Source organism: Kogia breviceps, chromosome 6, assembly GCF_026419965.1.
Source record: "Kogia breviceps isolate mKogBre1 chromosome 6, mKogBre1 haplotype 1, whole genome shotgun sequence".
Lineage (NCBI taxonomy): Eukaryota > Metazoa > Chordata > Mammalia > Artiodactyla > Physeteridae > Kogia > Kogia breviceps.
In genome coordinates, this window is record NC_081315.1 from 8,514,174 (window position 1) to 8,538,833 (window position 24,660).

At 42.6% G+C, this 24,660-nt stretch overlaps 1 protein-coding gene across 14 annotated transcripts in view; it reads right to left on the bottom strand.

The window, feature by feature from the left end:
- FAM13A (family with sequence similarity 13 member A) overlaps positions 1–24,660 on the bottom strand; it is a 358,502-nt gene that overhangs the window by 87,233 nt on the left and 246,609 nt on the right. For 11 of the 14 annotated variants that reach the window (XM_067035492.1, XM_067035488.1, XM_067035487.1 and 8 more), the window contains one exon: positions 667–708. In XM_067035492.1, coding sequence (XP_066891593.1) covers positions 667–708 — 42 coding nt within the window. Of the gene's footprint in view, positions 1–666; positions 709–17,210; positions 17,842–24,660 lie in introns of those variants that run through there. The other 3 variants (XM_059066844.2, XM_067035495.1, XM_059066846.2) reach the window with 3 other exon arrangements.

Here is a 24,660-nt window from a genome sequence, read left to right on the forward strand (position 1 = left end):
TGAAGTGGGTAGGTAGTGAGGAAAGAAACGCAGCAAGTAAGAAAAGCCTGGTTTACTTTATTACTGATACCTAAGTGGGATAGTTCACTGAAAATCACATCAATACAACAACCTCTTAGTCTGGAGGGAAGTGATCTCATCTAACATCTACTTTGATGTAAACTTACCTGTTTTAAGAGTTGTCACTCTGGTTTTATAAACTTTAGAAAATAATCCTGAACTCTAAGAACTTGCTGAATATTAGTTTCACACTTCACTACTATCTAGAAAATGACCTAACGTAACCCAAGACTCCTTCAGCAAGTGAGTCTTAGGCTCAGAACCCACCCCACCTGCATGTATGTGTAGAACAGAGATCTTAAAATTTAGGTTACAGCCTAATCATTAGGCAGATTTTGAAATTCAAATGGCTAGCTTGACATCTTGAATTTAAAACCAAATATCTTATTTTAGTCTCTTCAGCTATGTTAAAATTTGTTCTAAGATTTCTTAAACAAAAGAGAAGAAAAATATAGCATGAACATTATGGTGAAGGATTCCAATAAGCTTAGTCTGGCCACAGCACAGAATATTTTATCGAAAAGAATTAACGTGGGCAAATAAACCCAAAGAAGCCTTAACCCTCCCCAATTCCCTGTAACAGACCAATAAAAATCAAATAAGTACCTCAGATAGAAAGGTGACATAGGTCTTTCATCTTCCTGCGAACTGAAAGGAAAATAAAACTTGAATTAATATAATTCTTGTTAATATCATAACATCTCAATTTTACTAAAACTCTGTTCCACCTATCACAATTTTTCTTTTGACACATTAGAGTAAGGTTAGTAAAATATACTCTACCTTGGACCTAGCCAAGGTCAATTACTTCTTCAAGGGAGACCATCAAGAGAGGGTTCTTTCAAGATTAGCCTAAGGCAAAAGTAATTCAAATCGCCCTTTGAAGAGGAAGTTTTTTACTACCTTATTCTACAAGCCCAATCCAAGTATATTCATATATTACACACAAACCCTTAAAATGATTACATACTCAATTATCTCAATAAAGCTAATTACAACTCATTAACATGATGATGAAAGTAAGACACAGCCAACAAAATACTCCTGTTAAGTGTATGATGCCCTAGCAATGAAATGCTAGGGCATCAGTAAACAACAGTCACGCTCTTTGTCTTCTATAGTTAACGCACAGTATTAATGAGGGTGAATAACATGAAAGGACACAAATGAAACTATAAAACATAGTTTAAGGGACTTCCCTGGTGGCGCAGTGCTTAAGAATCCGCCTGCCAATGCAGGAGACATGGGTTCGATACCCGGTCCAGGAAGATCCCACATGCCGCGGAGCAACGAAGCCTGTGCGCCACAACTACTGAGCCTGCGCTTCAGAGCCCCTGGGCCACAGCTACTGAGCCCACATGCCGCAACTACTGAAGCCAGTGCTCCACAACAAGAGAAACCACCGCAATGAGAAGCCCGCACACCAAAATGAAGAGTAGCCCCCACTCGCCACAGCTAGAGACAGCTCGTGCGCAGCAATGAAGACGCAACGCAGCCAAAAAAAAATATCTTAAGCTCCTCAAACAGCACTGAAGCAATATGAAGCTTAATACAAAAATGTTTAATTAAAAATATAAAATATATACTATAGTAAAATATTTTTCCTTTCTTCTACATGTTTTTTTCTTCTGACAAAAGACCTCAAATCAATGAATGAGTCTCTCCCCTTCAGTGTCTACTGGAGTGGTCTTTGAACATTTTTGATTACACACTCCTATAAAAATTTGCTTTTAAGCAGCTACTCTCCTTAATATATGACGAAGTATCTATTTATGTCAATTATGTGCATCATTCAACAGATAAAAGTAGAAATGTTTAGTATCAGATAAAATTAAGAAGCGCTAATATTTTCTTCTTGCACCCCTGTGGTATATACCACAAGCATCATTGATGAAAAGCTTGCTTCAGTTGGTAATATTACCCTGGCAATCACCAAAAATCTTATTACAAGTTATAGTGTAAAACACCCCCCGCCCCCCACACACACACGCACCCCTGTCCTGGAAGTTGAAAAGGTCTTAACATTTTAGTTGCAAGATGGCACATAAAATATGGCACACTATTTCGCACTCTCTCATGATTTTGGTTTCCAATGTCAATATCGCTTAACTATTCTAGTGTTTATCTTGCCAAAGATTTTGTTTGTAACTGACTGTGCCAATTCTTCCCAGGTGAAAGGTAAGTGACAGATCAGCTTTATTCTCGACTCCAATGTTAATGGGCTGATGGCGAAGCTTGACAGGTTACAGGCACTAACACCTGGGAAGCGTCCAGGTGTCTCGGGCAGAAACCACCTGGAGTAGCGCTATTACAGTATGACTGCTTTAGGCCAACCTGATACAAAGGGCTTACACATTGGACTTCAAACTAGTCCTTGAAAACACTTAGCAAATTATAAACATGTTAGAATTGCGTGTGTTTCCTAATCAAGCGTTCAGTGTCAAAAAGTACTAAGTGTTGACCAACACGGTGCAAAAAGGCTGCAACGGAAAACCTATAATGATTTTACTATTACGGGAACACTGCCCCCGTGTGAAACCGAGCGGGGCCTATGGGGCTCCCAGGCACAGAGGCCTTTCTGTTCCCCATTTCTTGTAGGCAAGACTCCAGCCTCCATGACCTTCCCTGAGTTCCAAAGGGCAGATTCGAACAGTTGCAAATCAAGCCAGGAGCAGCCAGGAAACCACCTGAGGCGAGATGAAAGGGCCCAGAGAAACTCATCAAGATTAGCAGACTGACCCACCCGAGACCCTGCACACACCCTAATCCTGTCAGCAACCCCACCCTTTTGAGACTCTGCAGAAGAACGAAGAATGCAGGGCTGTTACTGCCTTGATCCTTATTGCATACCCCTGACCACAAGCCCTGACTACAAGACCTCTCCCTACTCCCCAGGGAGGGGGCCGCAGTTCTTGAGGTGCTAGCCTGCTGTGTTCCCCTCTTTGCCTGGCAAAGGATAAACCCACCCTTTCTTGCTCCTCCAAAACTGTCTCTGTATCTCATTTCGGCATCGGCGTACAGGGAGCCAAGATTTGGGCCACACAAGTGTTATAAAATGAACACCGTACCAAATACTTTTTTGCCCAGAACAGACCCTTAACTCGAACATGTAACAAATTATAAGGAAAATTAACAAGGGTGCTTCAGTGAACATTCAACTAGCAATATGGTTGGTTTTCTTAGAATTCAGGAGTGCTTTGGGAGGTGATTTAATGGTACAGAGTTCTGAACACAGCTGTTCATGTGCTTTGGCGAACACTTTTCGTGTGTGCCTGAAAATTTCCTTGTAGCCAACAGAGGCGACCAAAATCAGTCTTTTCTTTCTTTACACCTTCTCTCCCTCAGACACTAATTCATCAGCCAGGTGTATCAGGTGCTTGACATTAATTATCTCACGTAAACCCTCCCTGGCGCTTGTCCCTCCCTTGAGAACGGCAGGCTCAGGGGGGCATACAACTCATCCAGGTCACACAGCGAGCACGGGCAGACCACAAACACACTTTTGTTGTTTACTGCCTTGCCTTCAGTTTTAACTCATCGAAATATTATGGAGTGAATGTCCTCATTCTGGCACAAGATCCTGTGGACCTCATCATTTATAAGCTCCACGTCATGCTTCTGATTACAGCAACTCTACACCGACCTCAGTCAAAGTCCATTCACCACGATGCATGAGGCCCGACGGTGCGTAGAAGGTGATTAATGTATTAAAATGTATTGGCACTATGTCAAGAAGGTCTCGATAGAAACACAAGGTTTTAATCACGAGCAAATATTTTTCAGGCTGCATTTGTATAAGGTAAATTTGTCAATGAAAGACAAAATCAGGAATTCTTACTTTGGCTATGTCCCTGAGTTCTGAGCAGTTATAAGTGTTCCCAAAAAGAAAATGTAAGCAGTGTTATTTAAATGAAATGAAACAGACTCAGTAGTAGATTTGCTTAGTCAGTAGCAGTCAACAGGGCAGCAATCCACGCACAGTACCCAAGAGGAACAATATAATTTGAAAAGAAAATGAGGATAAATAATTAAGTTTGACAATTAGCCTATTTCTTTTTTCCCTTTCATAAAAGTACCCTTGCCCTGGGTTTAGTAATGTAATCTTGACAACAGTATACATTATGAAACAACTAAAGCATTGATTTCAAATTAAGTCAATTAATTCTAAAAATCAATTTTATGCATTGAGTTTAAAGGCAGTTTGAAGGAAAAACGGCCAAGGACAATTCTTCCAAATAGAACAAATAAGCTTTTCCATAAAATTTACACACTGGAACGCAAAACATTTGAAAATATCACCATTTCTACCTCCGCGCACAACGAAGATTGGACTATTATTACACGTCCCCAAACACCTATTTATAGAGATATTTATGCCTGTTCCCAGCTTTACATCAGTCTCAGACATGTCCAATGATATTAACTGAGTTGTAATTTTTTTCCTAAAGTTTAAATTGAGAATTAATTCAGATTTACTTTCAATTTTTAAAAATAAGCACATGTACTGTGAATGAAAAGGGGAATGCGTGTCATGAAACAAAGCCAATGACAAACTGTAACAACCTGGAATTCATTCAGTTTCCTCCTCGGTCACTAGTATAAACCCCATGTTTTAATTATTTCCTGTTTGCTGACTCAGAATAATAGCCAAGTTTAAGTAGCGAATTAGTTTGCCTTTTAAAAAAAAAAATTTAAATTCATTGAGATTTTTAAAATTTAAATTTAATTTTAAATTTAAATTTTTTAAAATTTAAATGTAAATTTTTTAAATTTAAATACATTGAGAGATTTGGGCGATCACCTCATGTATGTCAGACCACTGGGCGCTTAATGTCCTCAGACATGGGGTGTTACAGTCTCTCAAAACAGCCACCTGTGGGAAGAACATTTTATCAAGTAGACCCAAGTAACAGTCCAAATCTAAGAAGCTACAACTGAGAAGGGCAAAAACAGACAGGAGGGTTTTAGTGGGGGGCTAACTTATCTTTTTTTTAAATTTAATTTTTATTTTATATGGGCGTTTAATTGATTTACAATGTTGTGTTAGCTTCACGCCTATGGCAAAGTAATTCAGTTACACATATACATATATTCATTCTTTTTCAGATTCTTTTCCCATATAGGTTATTACAGAATATTGAGTACCGTTCCCTGTGCTATACTAACTTATCTTTTTATGTGGTTCAACATTGGTTGAACATAAAGGCACATGAATGGATGACACCGAGACTTACAATCTCTTCCTGAGCTGCACTCATTTCTAAACTGAAGCCACAGAATGCAATCCCTATCAATTTAATTACACAGCAAGCTAACCGAAACTGTGAGAAGCATGGCGTTCTCTGTGTCTAAGAAAAACCAAATACTGTTGGGAGAATTCCCAGACTGAGGTATTCAGAACGGACGGTCAGTTACTGGAAAAAACCACCATTCCATTCAATTCCCTTTTGAACTGTCCTGATAAATGTTCCAATTAGTCCAACTTTCTAATTGGTTAATGTGGCTGGCTACCCCCAAATTAACATAATCTGCATATTTAGCTACATACTTTAACTACATCTTCAAGTGATCTGAGCTAGGAGAAATAGTTTGTAAGTGTTCCTCGGGTACTGAAAAGTACAGCAAAATAGGTAAAGGCTAAGGATTAGGTTCCATTCATTGAAAAAACTAGAAAAACCATTTACTGGGGCTTAAAAACAAACAAACAAACAAACAAAACACAAAAAGCCAAGGGGAGAGAGAAAGAGAGGGCCAAGTGAAAGGACAAAATTTAAAGTATTAAGTAAACAGTTTCTCTGGAATTCAGGTTTTTCCCTCATGTTGCAACAGAATGTATGTACTAAGTGGAAGAATTTTCATAGATGAATTTTCTTGGAGGACGATGAGGTGAGTGAAATTAGCACATTTTCTTTCCTTCCTTCCTCTGCAAAATGTAAAGTGCCATACTGGAGCCTTTTGATTTATCCAAGGGTCTCAGGCATTAACATTCATAACCCTCCATTTATAGCATTTATAACCCTCCATTTGGGGTGTGATGTAGCAGCTGGCGTTCTGCTGTTCAGATTTTTGGTTCAGCTCCATTCAGGAACACGGTAGAAAACAATCTCCCTGTTCCTTTTGGAAAACAAATCAGTGTTGGAAAACAGATCAGTTCGTAGCTAAGTGTTTGCCCCTGTAATTTCAGGGGGCATTTTTGTAGATGTATGTATACTTCTTTATTATAAACCCAAGCAACTTAGTTTACAGTTTTATTATTTGTATGTTGTAACTAAGAATGCAACACGTAGCTGCCAGTAGAAATAAAAACAAACCACTGAAGTTCAAGAGCAAATATGTTTTCCTGACCAAAGGGTAAATGCAAAGAGCTGAACTGTTAATGTTCACAGGACTAGAAATTTTAGCTAACACGAAGAGGTATTACACTTCGGAAGCAAAACCAATCAGAAGACTTCTAAACCTTTACAGCTTTCCCCGCAATAAGACAGGAAAATATTTCTACCATTTTCTTGATGGCTTAGTAGAAATTTGAAATATATTGTTAGGGGGATGAATTGTGTCCCTGCAAAAAGACACGCTGAAGCCCTAACCCCCAGAAACTCAGGATGTGATCTTATTTGCAAATACAGTCTTTATAGAGGTGACCAAGTTAAAGTGAAGTTACTGTAGTGGGCCCTAATTCAATATGACCAGCACCCTATCAACAGGATATCTGCACACAGGGAGCACGCGTCGTGAAGACTGGACTTTTGTTGCCACAAGCCAAGAACTCCAAGAAGCGAGGAGAGAGGCAGGGGATAACTCATTCTCCAGGGTCTTTAGAGGGAACACAGCCCTATCCAACATGTAAACTTGGGACTTTTGGCCTCCAGAACCCTGAGACAAGAAATTGCTGGTTTTCTGGGCTACCCTGTTTGTGGTACTTCGTCACAGCTGTGCTAGGAAACCAATATATCTACTAAAAAAATGTGTTTTTTTCCCAAATCCGGAATTAAGAACCTGACGCAAGTGTCTCCATCTTATGTAAAGGTTGTGCTCCGGAAATTCATTTGTAGGGATGCTAAGACTAGAACGGATTTCCCACACTGACATGAGGATTCGATTTCCAGGCCTGTACTAACCTCTCGTTCAAATAAACTATCCTCAGTAAGCAGTCCAGAGTCGGGGTTTTGAAAAACTCTGGCCGCGATCCAGTTAGAAACACATTTTACATCATGGTAGTACACAGACACATAAAAGGGACACATTTCATAGAATTAGTCTTACTTTGGATATTTTCTGTTTCATTATACTTCGCTTTATATAAAACACTGGTCACAAACTGCTCAATTGGTTTTATGACCACCAATATAGGCCATGACCCACAGTTGAAAAACGCGATGCTAAAAACACATCTCCCCCGCTTGATGTGTAATTCAAACTCGGTGAATGTTGCTGAATTAAGATCTATGTTCTCATAGGACAGAGGACAAACACTTTTCTTCTCTGCCCCACTGCCAGAATCAGCTCTGGGCCAAGGAAGTACAGATTTTGTTGAGCCTGGATGGCACGGAAAAGCAGAGAGGAAGCGGGTCCAGATACGCCCGGCAGTGGGCGTGAGACTGTTGTTCTAGATGACCCCGATGGAGCTGACAGAGGATTCCCAGGTTTCCTCTCTCTCTTTTTCTTGAATTTTATTTCATTTATTTTTTATACAGCAGGTTCTTATTAGTCATCCATTTTATACACATCCGTGTATACGTCAATCCCAATCTCCCAATTCATGCCACCGCCACCCCCCCATCCCCGCTTCCCCCCCTTGGTGTCCATACTTTTGTTCTGTACATCTGTGTCCCTATCCAAGTCTCTTTTAAATATTCTTTTCCTGCTTATACCACAGGATGGTGTCAAGGAGACTCAGGGACCCCTCGGGTTTTTTGGTTTTTTTTTTTTTGATTCCTCCTTACTTTGTGACCACAGCATTCTTTATCACCTATATTTTGGTATCTTCAAGTCAAAGAGCAATTATACTCGGAGGGAACCAGGGAGCCTCTCCTTCTAATTCAGTCCCCCTACCCAGCTGGTTCTACCCGTGGACGCCCTTCTGAGGACCGCCTTCCAATCCCTAGGGAGCTGGAGGCGGGTGGGGAGGGCGTGTGCCCGTCAGGGAAGGGGGGTAAAGTTTTTAAGCAGGGAGCCGTGGCGTTGCTTCACCTCCTACCGCTTTCGCGTCTTTCCCTACAAGTGAGAAGGTCAACAGGAAACTATTACTACCTGGGGCCTGGCTGACACAGCCAAGGGCCTCACATTCCACTTTATAGGGGATCCCGGCTGGAGATGCGTTTAGAAGTCACAGGACAGAGTCCTCACACCTGTTACAACATTTAAGTTGTATTAATAGGCCAACTGCTCTCCTTAAAAAAAAAAAAAAAAAATTACCCCTTACCTCCGCACGTGGTCAATCACCGGACTGTGCTGATTTCATCCCAGAAAGAGACAAGTCTCCTGAATCTGACCTTTCCTTTCCATTTCCACTGCCCTAGTCTCTCAGAGGGGCAGTACTCTTTTCCCCTGCCATCCAGAGGAGTTTATCCTTAATACTCCCACCAGATTTATCCCCCTAAGCTAAAAGCCTCCCTGCTTCCCCTCTGTCTTTGGGGTAAAATCCAGGCGTCTAAACCTGGCGCACAAGAGCCCTCTGACTCTCCGGGCAGTGAGCCTCTGTCGACCTCCCACTGCTCGCTCAGAACTCGGTCTGTACGGACTGTTCCCTCGATCTTAAACGCTTCCGCCACCTCTCTCTGCCTGGCAAATACTTCATCTCTCAGCTCAAACGTCGTCTAGTCTGGGATGCCATCTCCATCACCCTGGAGAGGGGAGCGACTTCTCCCTCCGGGTTCCCGGACACGGTTCACAGCCGTGAGCCAGTGCTTAGCACACGACGCCGAAATTCCCGAGTTCGGACGCCTGCCTCACCTCCTGGGTTTGTCTGTACCTTTGTCCCACCAGCACCCAGCAAGGTACATTCTGGGTGTTCGGTGAGTGGCTGCGGAATAAAGTCCGCATCACCAAGGCCATGCTGAGTGCTGAGACTACCGTGTGATTACATCTTTTTAAAACACACACTGTTTATAACTTGTAAACGTAATGTTGCCAGCTGGAAGCATTCTCAGAGAGTTGTATGTTGATTAAGTTATCTTCTTCCCTGCGATTCCAAACTTAATAGAACGGCAACTGTGCCATGGGTTTTCTCCCGCCCTTATTTAGAAAAGAAAATTAATTTTCTCCGGCTGACAGAGGGGGAGCTCTGCCACTGTGCCAGTAATATAAACCCTGTACTTTCTGCAGGGTACAGTGAGCCCAGAAAAGGATTTGTTCAGGCAAGGCAAGGTTTGACTATGGCCTTTCCACACGTGACTCTATCTGTTTGCTCTGGCTTGAGAGCAGGAAAAGAAATTGTTTTTACTTCATTGCAAACCCACAGGTTTGGGTGGAGCTTAAAAGAAATTTTTGGTTTAGTCACAGAACTATTTTCAATGCAGCTGGAAGCTCTGATTTGTTTTTGAGATTCCTGTTCAGCAAACTGATGTTTGTCACCATGACAGACATAGCGATATCGCCTTAGGGAGGCAGTAGTTTAGAATGTAAAAACACAGTAACTTTCTTTTTGAGAGGGCTGATATGAGTGGGTAAGAGAATATTTTTAGAACATTAGCAAATCAGTGAAAATGCTTTCTAATATTTAGATACTGAAACAAAAGCGAAAGAATAGGGCGATACGTGCAGAAGGGAAGGAGGAAACAGGAAATTGTTTTTTTTACTAACTTCTTTCAATGATTACCTTTATTATAACATTCTTAATGGCAGGTATATAATTTCCCCAGTCGTTAACTCTGAATGCGGGTTTCCTGAGGCAGACAAAACCATGCAGAAAGCAATGCGGATTCGCCTGTCACCTTCCAGCCAGCGAGCTCTCCCCCTGCCAGAGGAGGGCTCTGCACTGAGAGATGGGTCAAGGACTTGCATCTACACTGCCACGATTTTACACTGGTCTGCAGGAGGGCGAGTGACCGGAGCGTGTACAAAGGTTGATGTCCACCCAGGCTCGAGCTCTGTGAGCTTCCAAAACCACGGGCCAGTGCTCATTCAGCCTTTTTTTCAGTGTCTACTACTTACCAGAGCCTATGGGAGGGGCTCGAGATACACAGGCTATTAAGATATGGGCTCAACCTTCCCAGAATTTATAGGCCAGCCGAGAAACAGAAACTTGACATTGGACCATTATCATAAAAAAAGGGACCCAGCGCTACCACGCACTGAGAGCTCTCCCTAAGAAGCCAGGCTTTGGGCTGAGAGCTTCTTGTACATTATCTCACTCAAGCCTCAGTGACCTCTTTGCAGGAAGGTGTTACTCACCAGATTTTTCAGATAAGAAAAGTTCAGTTTTAGAAAGGTTAAGCAACCGGTGGGAGGTCACGGAGCCAGGCGGGTCTGAGATTCACATCCTGAATCTCATGTCTGTGGAAGCCAGAGCTCCAGACCTTAGAGTCGGAAGCTCGGTGCAGACCCGCAGGTTAGGGGAGCTTAGCGGGGGGACGTAAGTGACACTGGGAGTGAAGCGTGCGGGTCCCACTGGAAAAAGACAGTGGACAGGAGAAAAGTTCTCCAACAAAAGGCGGAGGATGTGTGAAGGCATGAGAAAGCACTGCAGGGAGCCCAGCACTGTGGACACAGCGGGGGTGTGCCAGGCAGCGACACTAGAGCAACTGAGAAAGACACAGAGACAGACAGACAGACAGACAGACAGACACACACACACACACACACACACACACACACACACACACACGGACGCAGGCACTTGAGTTTCCACCAAGTCAAGGAGTTGAAAATGAAGGAGAGTCCCTTACAAAAACACAGCATAGCTTATCAATGGTCTCCTCTGGCCGGCTTTTGGTTCCTAATTTTAGTTTCAGGGGCTATTTTAACCTAGACAGAGAAGTTACATTTCTTCCCATGGTCATTTTGCTGGCAGCAAAGATACTGAGGTGTCATCTTAAGCTTCTCCTGAACCTGCTTAACTTTTTCTAGTGTTTTGGTTCCATTCAATGTGATCTGAGAAAAGCAGTTCAGTCCTTCATTTTTATTTCTATGAAGTTCAAGTGTTGTGATTTTTATTCTTACATGTGCTGAGAAGACACCACGCTTTCCTGACCCCAACGCTTACAAGGTTTTCATAGAGATGTATCCTGTGTCTCTCTCCCTCTCCCCTTACCCAGTATTTTTATTTCTTCTACTGGGGTCACTTACTTTAAAAAATCGACTTCGAGGGCTTCCTGCTATTTCTTTTTACTACCCTTGTCCCCGCTATTTCCCAACACGATATCTTTTTTATGCAAGAAATAAAATCAGTTTCCACATCTGGCTTCTTGATGATCTGTTACAATGTACTATCTAGAAAAGGCAGGTCTACAGAGGCAGAAGCCGCTTAGTGGTTGCCGAGGGCTGGGATAGGGGGCTGAGGGTTGCTTTGGTCAGTTTGGGCTGCTGTAACAGGATACGGCAGATTGGGTGGATTCAACAGAAACATTTACTTCTCACAGCTCCAAGGATTGGAAGTCTGCGATCAGGGTGCCAGCATGGCAGGTGCTGGTGAGAGCTCTCCCTGGCTGGCCGACTTCCCCTTCTTGCTGTCCTTCCACATGGATGGGGGTGGGTGGGGAGGCTGTGCTCTGGTCCCTTCATCTCCTTGTAAGGGCACCAATCCTACCTTGGGAGCTCCAGCTCCATGGCCTCATCCAAACTTAGTTACCTCCCAGAGGTCCCACCTCCAAATACCATCACGCTGGGCGTTAAAGCTTCAGCAGGTGAATTTTGAGGGGCACATTCAGTCCACAGTAGGGTTTGAGAGCTAAAGAGCACAGCGCTTCTTTCTGGGTGACAAAAATATTCTAAAATTGACTGTTAGTGATGGTTGCAGAACCTCGTGAATATACTAATAATAACCATTGAACTGTACACCTTATGTAGGTGAAGTGCACTGTATGTAAGTCATATCAATAAAGCTATTACTAAAAAAGTTATTTCTGGTTCTTGTTCAGGGAAGAATAAATAGTGCTTTTGAAAGGTTTCATATAGTACGAACTACTTTTTGGCAATCATTCTATCATCACATAAATATGTAAGTGTTATAGGAAAAACAGGGTCAAAAGTTTTGAGAGTTTCAAGAAATTTGATTCTATGGTATTTGCAGTGGCACTTGCCACAAATCATGCTTTAGGTCGCTTTCTACTATTCATCCAATACAATGCAATGGCAGAGCATCACGGTAAGCGTAAGGCACTCTTGCTTCAAGGCGTTGAACATGAATGCAAGTGTAAGAGTAACAAAATCAAAAGAAAAGCAATACGCTACTACTCTTTACATGTGAATAAGTTGTCATTTACAAAGAACGATAATATTCTTTAACTACAAAACTTCTCCTCTAAGTAAGTGTGCTAGGTATTATCATCCTGTTTTATTGGTGAGGAAAAGGACCTGCCCAAATTCACATGGCTAATTAGCTGTCAGTGTTTGGATACGTTTCTTGACGGCAAGTTTATTATATCTTTCCATTGCTTTCCCCACTGTTTAGTGCTGACTCTCTAACGCCTCTCCTTTTTTCAGTGGCTTAGACAGCATGATCTCTGAAAAATTTAAGAACACCCTCACCTTAGTTCATACTATCTTCTTTATCTGGAGTAATTAGCAAATATTTAAACTCCAGAGGTACTGCAACCATCACATGAGAGTAGAGCCCACAGAGGTCTGTCTTGTTCTCAGTGATTCTTGTTACTATCAAATACAGACGACACTGGGGACGAAGTCTAAGTTCAGATATTCAACCCCAGAAGGGTTAACCCAGACTTGAGGCGAGGCAGCTCTTAACTCCCTTTTCGACTGTGTTTGTGGAGGGGGGGGGGGGGGGAGTGCAGAGAGTGCTATCAAAGTGCCAACAAGTTCGGAATAGAGAAATTAAAGTCACCATCACAAGCAGCAGAGGGCTCTCTAACATCACCCAGAAGACTCACAAGCAGGACCGTCACTGCCTGGGCTGTTCCCTGGTTAAATCCCACATCACCCCCATGTTCCCAGTGTTTACTTGTTCGCTAACGCACGTTCTAAAAACCAGTGCTTAGAAAGACCAGATGAATTCTGCGGATAAGAAGATTCAGGGAAATTTTCCCATGCTGGATCACGCATACACATTAACTAATCCTGTTGCTGTAAACCTTAAGGAGCCACCGCAATGCAGACGTGTGGTGTGTTTCACCATCATAAAATGAATATTCAATAATGCATGTTGACTAGCATAATTTGCTATTAGGTAAAGTAATGAAAAAGAGAGTTACACTGACACCGTTAATCTCAGTTTCCCGCTTGGATAAATAAAGCAAGGGAACAGAGGAATATGCTAAACATGTGAAAACAGATGTCAACGCATCGAAACCAAAGGGATCTAGATTAATCAATCACTAGGGCTCGTAACGTCGTGCTCCATCATTCGTCTTTGTGGATATGAGAAGAGTTAGTGACTATCTGAAAGTTACTCGAGCAAATCAAAATCCTGCTGGGAAGTTGAGAGCTTTGTCATAGACAGAGGAGTGAGTGAAGACTTTATTTCTTAGCCTACTGAACTCTCTCTATACATAAAATAGAGAGCCTCACCTACAGATCCATAATCTCTGAGGAAAAAAAAAAAGCCAATGGAATATGAATCAGGCAAAGAGTCTGAGGTATAAGTAAAGCCTAGAGTCTGATAAAATATACTATCTCTTTAGTGACAGAAGGTAAATTTAATACCTGAGAAAAAACCCTTTTATTTCAATTCTTAATATAGTTTCTCTACTTATTTATGATATTATCTTATTTCTTTGGAAGAACTTTTTCAGTTGGCAAGAATATCCATAGAATGCTATACAGGGCAAATATTTTAGTATTTCTAAAAATATTTGGGATAGTTTAACCATCTCAAAAGACATATAAGATCCATCGTTAATTTAAGCCCTCTGAAGTGAACTTTAAGAACTGAGTCCTTCCCTCTATAGAGGGTCACATTTTCAACACTCAGCCTCTGCAGTTTTTCGACAGATCATGAGTTTCTGCATAATGACTCCCACCCTGGCAAGTCTGCAAATTCCATTCAGTTGTAAACAGATAGCAAGATACATTTAAGCGAACCCAGGTGTTTATTTCATTCTTAGCCTCCGACCTCATCTCTTAGTCTCCTCTTAGTTACAGATAAGCAGTAACAGATTTATCTTCTACATACTTTCACAACATGCTAAGAAAGGCGAAAAAGTCACTCATGGGAATTATAAGCTAAGCAGACACTGAGGTGCAAACGTGCCATCTAATAAGATCATGTGCTTATGTGAAGCTGCATAGGGTAATATTATCCACGCAGGTGCACCTCTATTATTATGCTAATTATACTCTCCATTACTGGATTCACCCCAGTAATGTAACGTGTCTGCACCCTCGGTAGCAGGTGACCTCTCTGAAGCAGAGTTGTGTCTTAATTTACTGGCGGTACGCGGTAGTGTTCGGTCATAAAGAAAATATTAAAAAACACTGTAGGTATGTTTTGTTCCAACAGGTAACACCGACCGTCTAGTAAACGAAAGCATCCGTTGTGACAGAGACACCTCACATAAGGTCCTGATACTAAATATGTTATTTGGGGGCACTGAGTAGTGCAGTGTTAGCATCTCACACCTTACGTCTTAACACCTGCTGTCAGTGGCTTTATACAAGCTATACTCATTAACCAGAGTTTAGATCAGTGTTTCTCTGTGTGGACCATTTGCAACCAGATTTGCTTTCAGGAAGCTTGTTAAAATGCTGACACTTTCCCTGTCGCACCCAGATTCAGATTCAGGAAGGAAGGCAGCAGGAAGAAGCTGATTTTAAAAAATAAGGTCCCTAGGTAATTCTCATGCACCTAAAGAATGAGAGGCGTCGGCCTCTCTGCTCAATACAAACATGAGGGAGCATGAATTTCTCCAACTGGTGTTTAAAGTTATTCTTTCCCTCACCCTCTTTTAATTCCGTTTCTAGCCCCTGGGTGCTCTTAAAGAGAATGGGGCAAAGCATTCATCTCATCAGCCGGCACGTGCACCAGGAGGCTCTGCAACTTTCCTGTTCCGGGCGGGATAACAGTGCGGACAGTTGGCCACGGTCATCGTTACTAGAGGGTCGCAGAAATCCTGAGCCAGAAGTGTCGAATGAATTGGGCTTGGAAGAAGCAGTCACACACAGGAACAGGAACGTGTTCTGCATAAGCACTTAGATTCACAAGAGGTCCACAACGAAGTGAACGACACAAAGCTAGCGGTTCCTTGCCTCCAAGAGGTACATGATCACAGGCTGGAAGTGAGGATTGCGGGGTAATCAATCAAACTAAACTCTCAGAAACAGGGAGACGGCGAATGCACTGATCCGCAGGCCTGAATGCAAATTCAAATTATTCCCCTTACATAGGTTTATTAGTAAGGAAGGACAGTGCAGAGTAATTTTGGAGGAAATTACGCTGATTCTATTTTAGCTTTCATCAACTTAACTCTCGAAACGATATTTTAGCTGAATAAGGATCTGTCTGTTTCTTAACGGTGATTATATCACTGAGCAGCTTATTACAGAGTTCAGTAATAGCCAATATGCTTATCTAGAAAGGACTTGCTTAAGACACTTAAGAACTGACACCATTATAGGATAAAACAAGGTCCCAACTTTAAAGTTGGAAACCAAATCAAGACTCCAAAAAGTGTACATTAGTTTCTAGTCTCTTGCAAGTTTCAAGCATGTGGACACTTCCACTGAATTAATATAGACAAATGTCAGATCTATCCACTGAAATCACTCTGTGCTCCCTTGGGTTATCAATTTTCGAAAAGGAACTCTAGGCACACCCCCATCGAGGTCCCATTACAGGGCACTTGTCATTACAGTGAAAGGAAAACGACGACACCGTTTTATCTCACGGGGTACATCTGCAGGAACCATTTTCCAAACGAATACTTAATTTTTGTTTACCTTATTTTCATGTTAAAACATGAGCATCCAGTAAAATATTGGTGGCATGGTTTTTAAAAATAAAATTCATTTTTTGGTCTCGGTTTTTTTTCAATCTTATAGATAAACCACATTCACCATTTGACTCTTAAAATCACTTCCACTAACAGTTTTCGAAAGGAAGCATTTACACGGAATCAAATGCCACTGCATGCAGAGCAGGTGCAGCTGAAATAGGATAATATGATTGGCAAAAGTAACTCTAAAAATCCTAAAGCACGACCTGGGGCAACTCAGACTTCCTTCAAGCCTCAGTTTTCCTGCTGTGAAACTGGAGGGCTGGACTCCACCTCCACGGAGGTGACTTCCAGCTTCAGCATTCCGGGACACCTTATTCACGTATGAGTTCACCAGCGGTGTTCTTTATAACAAGCCCTTTGTTTAAATTTACCTTTTTCTCCATTGGTGTAGTAACTCCTCCACCACACCCTCCACAATCCACATTACAATCATCAATGAACAAAACAGCGCCTTGCGCTTAATCATTCGTACAGAGCCGTTTTTTGTTTAAAGATGTCATCTGTGTAGTAAACCTGTCTAGAATTATAATAACCTTAACGTTTATGTCCATGTATTATAAAGTACTTATTGATAGAAAATCTTTGCCTAGATCTGAACTCCAGCAGAGAAGGGCTCCTAAGATGCATTTTAAAAAGGTCTTTCGCCGGCCGACATCCTACAAAATGAGCTTAGAGCTCACCGCAGCTTCGCAACGTTGCTAAGAAGCTGACTCGGTTTTATTTTAAACCTGCTCAATATATTCTTCACTTTGTTTTTCTTCAGATGTCAGAGCTGTTTTCTTATATTTTCCTTCGAGGAAGGCAATAACTGAACAGACTAAACAAGTGAAGAAGACGAGATGCTGGGCATAAGTGTCAGCAAAAGAAGCGATCAAATATCTACATTTCCCTGGTCTTGGGGAAGCACATTACAGTCCAAGGAACTCTACACAGTTTGCAGCGTATGACTGAAAGATGCCAAAGACTGGCAAAGTTACACGGTTTGGGAACATTCAGAAAATACAGAAGAGAAGAACAAAACCAAATAGGAAAGCACACTACCTTTGCAGGGGCATGATTTCACAAGCCATCCTTGTCTGGAAATTTGCAAGGGACCCCTCACAACTGTCTCTTCCGCGCCCAGCTGGGCGTCTGTGCAGGGCGGGGTGGGGGTGGGGCCGGGCTGCTCACAGTGGCTGAGCTGAGCTGGGCTGGGGCCGTGAGGCTGCAGCTCACCGCAGGAGAAGCAACTTGCTCTGCAGTCAGCCAGCGTCCTGCTGTTCTCAGCCTCCAAACTTCTCCGAGCAGAGCTACCGCGCTATTGGATCGCTGCCTCTCCACATTTCCACCGCAGTCCACTCTGACCTTTGTTCCAGGGAAGCAGCTGAGCCAGCCAGCCAATCAGGGAAGCAGCGGCTGCAGGGCTTAAAGGCGCTGCTTCTTTTGCTGCCGCGGCTGCGGCTCCTCGGCGGGCTTGCCTAATGCTGGTAACTCGAAACTGTCCTCTGAGCCCTTCCACAGACGGGCCTGTCCGTCTGGGGAAAGCAACCAATAACTGCAGCAAGAGCAAAGGGTCCCTTCTCAACGTTACGGAGGCTGCCAGCAAGGAAATCCATTTGTCAAGGAAAGACACTGCCTCCGAAACGAAAGGTTTCTGTGACAGAAGGCATATGAGCTATGCTCAGTCTCCTTTCTTCCTTAAAAAAAAAAAAAAGCAAACCACTAGCATTGGAAGGCGTGACACTTTTCTAGAAGGCACACAGGCATTCTTCTAGACTCCTGCCCTTCCCGTATTCATTTCCTGCTGATGTCTGTTTACATTGCGGTGTTTACTAGTCACTGGTGACATGTCCCAAGGCACATAGCTCTCATTTCTGGGGAGAACACGCGTCCTAAGGCTGCCCACTGTCTCAAGGGATCAAAACGGCTCTTCCCACGGAAGTATTTCAACTGATTATTTCTGTTTATCCTTATAAAGTTGAATGTGTTTATTTAAAGAGTCATTTTCCTCTAAGAACATCACCAGCATTTTTTTGGTTGGTTGGTTATTTATTTATCGATTTTTTTTTTTTTTTTTTTTTTTTTTTTTACAGGTAACACCAAATCAATTTCTCATAAGGCCTGCTAAATAGCCTGTTAATTGTCCAGCTCTCCCTTGGTTTCCTCTTCAGTGTGGAATACTAAAGTGTTATTTTAGGAACATAATTGTTCATTCATAGGTTTCAAACATTGCAACAATAGTAAAAATATATTTTAATAAGATTTCTTTCATATCATAGGATTTGCCGAGAGTTACAACAAAGCCCAGAGCACAGCTTTCAGTAGAAGAAAGGGCACAAAGCTAGAGTCCATGACGTTCAGAAACAGAGGTGCTGGTACCACCCAAAAAGTATCCTTCTCCCCTGTACTTGTTCCCACATTTCTTACAGATCACTCATAATTCTGCACTTAGAACACGAGGTCCTTTTGTAAGCCTCTGCTCTCCTTTGCCATACCTGCTAATAAAAATATTTCATTGTCTGACTAAATCCTCTATCAGATTTATGAAAATGGATTAGTCACTCTGAAACTTATATTCAGACACTATGATAGAATATCGGTAACTAAAATCAGCCTTTTAAAACAATGGAAGTTAAGTCCAGAACTTACTTTAATTGAAGTTGTCAGTATATTCTTTGTTTTGATTCTAGATTTAGAAATACTAATTGGATTCTCCAGTAACAGTTACTTAATTCTATATATTTGCTTAAGTTTTTTATCTTTCAAAAATGCAACTTTACATCTTGCTTAACACGTCAATGAACTTCTTGAGTTAGGAAATCACTATTATATATCATAATATCTATTTTATTGATGAGTAAACTTGGTACTAGAAAATTAAGTACTTTGTTCAAATTCACATGGAAAGTTAGTGGCAGAAGAGAAATTGGATGCGGAATTTCTCAGGTCTGCTTCAGAAGTCTCCTACAGAGCACAGTGCTTACTCTATTCTACGTAAGTTTTAAAAATATTTCACAACGAGTATTTTTAGAAACAGTTAAAATTCAAATGACAGAAATAGTATTTTGTCTTTTCTAACTTTATGAACACGTCAACACAACATGGCTAAAATAGACATACGAGTTCAACAATAAAGGACCCAGCATTTCAGAAATATGTTAAACCAAACTATAATTTACATTCAATACACAATAGAGGTAAAATACTGACGCACAGGGGCATTCGAATTTAAAATCCGATTCCACATATCTTTCCTGATCATTTAAGTCTTGCTACCAACAGCCCTCCAACATGCCACAGTAGTACTTAGATGTCAGTGGTCATTTCTGAAAATCGCCTAACCCTAGAACTCAGTAATTAGCTGCCTCTTCAAGTCTCTCTTATTTATTTATAACAAGTCCTCCTTTTTCTGGTTTTTGCTCGATTTGGGGGGCATGACTTGATGATCGTGTTTGAATGTGTACCTGGACCGCAGCTCCTCCTCTCAACCGCACCCCCTGCCGGAGTCCTCGATCGCTGCAATAGCTTTCTGACTCTACGTCCCACACCCTCACGCCAGTTCATCCCCGTCAGGCGGCAGGAGCGCCACCCCTGAACCCCGCTGGTCCCAGCTTCTCAAGCTCCGACGCCCTGCCTGCATTTCCTCCGCACGAGCCCCGGGATGAGCGCCCCGCACAACATCCCTGCCCCTCCTCTCCTCCTCCTCCTCCTTTGCTACTCAGCTCCGACTGTCCACGTCTGCAGAGCGCAACCCGTGTCCAGGCCAGCCAACGTGCGGCTTGAAAAAAGGCGCATTCCTGGCTTTCCTCAGCATTTAGTTATTTCTAAAAACGGGTTCACTAACATCCTCTGCTTCTTCGCCCTGTACGCGTCCTGCCAGCTGCACGCCCTACTGCCAGGCTGCTAAAACACGGCAAGAGGAAGTCACAGAACCCCGGCAGCTGGGTGGATTAAAAGTACCTGTTATTGGGCTTCCCTGGTGGCGCAGTGGTTAAGAATCCGCCTGTCAATGCAGCGGACATGGGTTCGAGCCCTGGCCCGGGAAGATCCCACATGCCGCAGAGCAACTAAGCCCGTGAGCCACAACCACTGAGCCTGCGCTCTAGAGCCCGCGAGCCACAACTGCTGAGCCCACGTGCCTAGAGCCCGTGCTCCGCAACGAGAAGCCACTGCAGTGAGAAGCCCGCGCACGTAGCCCCTGGTCACTGCAACTAGAGAAAGCCCACGCGTAGCAACAAAGACCCAAAGCAGTCCAAAATAAAAAATATATATATTAAAAAAAAAAAAAAAAAGTTCCTGTTATTTAATCTTGGCCCGAAGCTCAGTACTCTGGAGCAAACTTTGTAGCTGTCTTGGACTGACTTTTGACTACTTTCCCACAAAAAGGACTGCTGACCTTCTCCAATGGCACAAATCTGAATCTCCCTCGGTCACGAATTACCTTGCCTCCTAAATTTACTACGAAAAGTCAAGATCATCAAATAGGAGTGAGGGCCTTTGATCGCCTCTGCATTAGGGGTTGAAGTACCACCACCGCCCCCCGGCCCCCTCCAAACACACACACACCCCTCGCCTCCTTCTTTTTGACTTCCTCCTAGTCTAGGGGAACGTGTCCCCCACTCATAGGACTCAAAGTTCTTATCCATGTATTGGATCTTGACATTTTATCTTTCCTCGGGAAGAAGCCTCCTCTCTCCTCCATCTTAAATCTGTCCCCCTTCCGACAGGCACCCGAATAAGTGCCCCCCAGCCTTGAACGCGGTCCTCGGCGGTCCTCCCCTCTGGTGGCGCGGCGCTGCCTCCCTCCCCTCCCGCCGACAGGCTACCCAGGGCCGACCTCTGCGGTTCCCACCGACTCCGAAACCGCTCCTCCGCCCCACGCCGATGGCCTTCAGACTGGCTTTTAAGGCCACCCATGCTCTTTTGGTCACTAAATCTAAACGCTTTGTCTTAGATGCCTTTTTACCCTCCACTTTTCAGAAACACTCACCCTCGGTTTTCCGCAAGTCGTTGGCTCTCGGTGATCTTTCCTGGGAATTCTCCAGGTGTCCCCAGCCCCTGCGCCCGCCTTTTGTTCCATCGGTCTTTCCTCCTGTCTTACGCCCTTCCTGAGCCTCACCTCCCAGCCCCACGTCTTTCAATGCAGGCGTTCTATTAGGACTTAATAAACTGCGCTCTGGAATGAACGCTCCTAGGGATTGGTTTCTGACTCTGCCACAGACGGGCAGCGTGAACTTGGCCAAGCTGTTTGAAAGCTCTGAAATGGCTCTGAGGAAGAAATGAGATCATGCATGTAAAACACATAGGACAGTTCCTGGCAAGTAGGTGCTCAATAATTATTAGTATTATCGCCCTAATCAACACTTTCAAAGCCTCGTGTTATCTGATTCTTAAAATTCTCCTCCTCCCGGCCCCTCTTGTTAATGATGCTATTATTCTCTTTATGAATCACATTCAAAGCATGAGTCATCTTTACTCCTCCCTTTCCTCTCCTTAACCAAATCTGTGGATTGTCCTGTCAGGTCTCCTCAATCGGTAGGCCTCTCGGTCGTCTGCGGTATCGTGATAACCTCCAAAACGGTCTTTCTGCCTCTGTTCACTCTATCCCCGGTGCATACATTTCACCATTAGAGTGAATTTTCTACTGTGGTTGTGATCGGGTCACCCCTCTTCTCAAAAGCTTCAGTAGCTCTCAGCTACCTCTTAAATGAACGCCAGCGTCCCTCTCCAGTTCAGCTGCTTCTACCTCCTAAGGAAGCCACTCCAGATGTACCGGGACACTTTTTGCAAATCCGCTCTGAACTTTTCTACCCCAAACGTTTACCTTTTGTCTGGACTATTTTCCCATCCCATTTTCTCCTGGCAAAATTCTACGTATACTCAGGCTTAGGCCAGACGCAACAAATCTCCTGCCCCTTTTAACTCAGATGGCCCTCTGCATCTCTCATGATATTTATCTGTTCTTCCCAGCACACCATTTTATTATTATTTGAAGCTAAATATTATCTCCCTATTAGAATGTCAGTTCTCTAGGACAAGAATTGTATTTTTCCTGCAGCCATTACACGGAACAGACACTCAGTAAGTGCAGACTGAAGGAACTGATACATCAATCACTCTTCACCAGAGACTGAAGCGTAGTTCCTTTAATTAGATTTTAACTTACCAAGCAATATTTCTACCCACTTTTTAACTTCCCATTGCAGGCCTACACTAAAGATAAAGTGGACACGCCTCTTGGAGTTTCAAAAGAAGGATAATGATAGCCAACAGCTGACTAATTCAATAAACGACTGGGCTTAGACATTGATGGGTAACCACAGAGACGCAAAAAGGAAGATTCTGTCCAAACCTTTCAAAATCTTTTAAGCATTTTACAGTATCCAATTTCTCCCAGTTTGTTTATTTCCTTTTCTACACTTCAGCTGGCTTGCAGACTTCTAATTTTCTTACATAATAACTTCTTCAGCAGATTCCAAGCGTTAGTCAATGTGAGTTTGCACTTGTGCTATCGAGACGGAACTGCTCCAAAAGTGATGTGGCTTCATTTGTTTTAATTTCAACAGCAATTTGAAGCAACCAAAGAACCAAGAACATTTCTTGGCCACATTAATCTGTTTTCATATACTCTGTTAACATCAGATCGATTTGTTTCCTAAGAAAAAATACGTTGCAATACTTTCTTTCTTACAAGTTTGGTAAGAAGGTGCTTCTCAGGCAAGGTTTCTTCCTCATGTTTTTTTATCAACCTTTATAAATTGCACTAAGGAGCAAATTCTTCCGCAAGATGCTCGCAGAGTACTCATAAATGGGAATGAAGAAATCTGACAGGATTTTCATAATCACAAAGCCAGGATTTTCAGGGCACATATAATTTAGATACCCTGGTACTGCTGCAAGGGATCCTGACTCAGCTTTGCTCTCTGGCGACCTGGGTTAGAACACTAGTGAATTCCAGGGCTCGTCAGTGGACACCATCATCACCGACGGCAGCAAATGTCAAAAATGAGAGAGTCGGGGGGAGAAGGAACTGAAAGGGTGGCATATGTAAGGCAACCAGCACCTATTGAGAAGTCGTGCTGTGTTCATTTTCACAGACGTGGAAGCGAAGAATTGACTTGAGCACGCAGCTGGTAAGTGGATGCCGTGAAGTCAGCGTCTGAATGCCACAGCACTTCCACCATACGAAAGCTTTGAAAGATGATCAAGTACTATACTCACCCATCGATAACACACACACACATCAACTGGCTCTAGGAAATAAAGAATCCTTCCTTTCGGTCTGAGTCTTACATTTTGATGAGTGCATATATATTAAGTAAGGTCTATACAGTCTAATAATGGCTGTCTGAACCAAAGACATGCAGTGGACCAGAACAAACCTCTTTTGCTACTCTGAACCAACAGTCAGAGAGAGAGTGTGTGTGTTGTGTGGAGTGTGTGTGCTGTGTAAAGGTAGAAGCCAGCTGTAGTTGCAGTGGGGGAAGGAAGTGGTTGCCATGGGGTGTTGAAGGAAAGAGGGAGAAATAGAAAAGATGGCAAATCAAGTTTTCAATTGTATGCTTAATTGTATTCCTCTGAGAACATATGGAACTGACAGGTAGGCCACCAGTTGTTTTTATGTAAAAAAACCCCCACAAACCTACAGTATTTCTTTAACTCAAAGAATTATTAGAAAACCTCATTAAAGATTTATTTTAGAAAGCAAAACAGTGACATTTAAAACAGGTTCATGCTAACAGGAATATGGAAATTCTAGTTAGGTAAACTATTTTTCTTCAGTCACAGCAGAAACGAAGATGCTTGCTTTACTTAAGGCCCAAATAAAAATAACTAATAAAATCAACATAATTAACATGCTTCCTCACTTATTTATTAGACTTATGTACTGCATATTAGAAAACTACTGGAAAAAAATCCCATGGGGATAGAGATTATATAATTGTTTTTCCAAAGACACACCTCTTTAATTCTAATGATGGATCTTGCTTTTAAAACGGTGTATGCGGTTATTTCATTAAAACGTATCTGACTGGTCTTGGTGGAGCCTACAATGGCACACAGGGTTCACTTACGCAGGTTCTAAAATCCTGTAGAGCCGCCGCTGGGGGCAGAGGAGGAGGTGCGAACAGTGGGGCGAGGCTGAAAGTCCCCCAGGGCTGGAGACGCGCTACTCAGCGCTCCCCTTGCCGCCCCACTGGCTCCTTGATTTCACTAACTGACTCCAGTGTTCCCAGTATGAGTCAAAACCGTCGCCAGAAAGACTGAGTAATGATTTCAAATCAAAAGACAAGTAATTACAGTACATACTCACAGGGGATATGGCCAATATTTTATAAAAATTGTAAATGGAGTGTAATCATCCAAACTGTATAAAATTAGTAAAAAAGACAATTAGCTGTAATTTATGGCACATAAATACAGTTATATAGAAACGCATACAGAAGCTCTATTTTTTCTTAAAAAAGTGAATTTCTTCTAACAACGGAGGGACTGCAAGTTCTTCATAAAA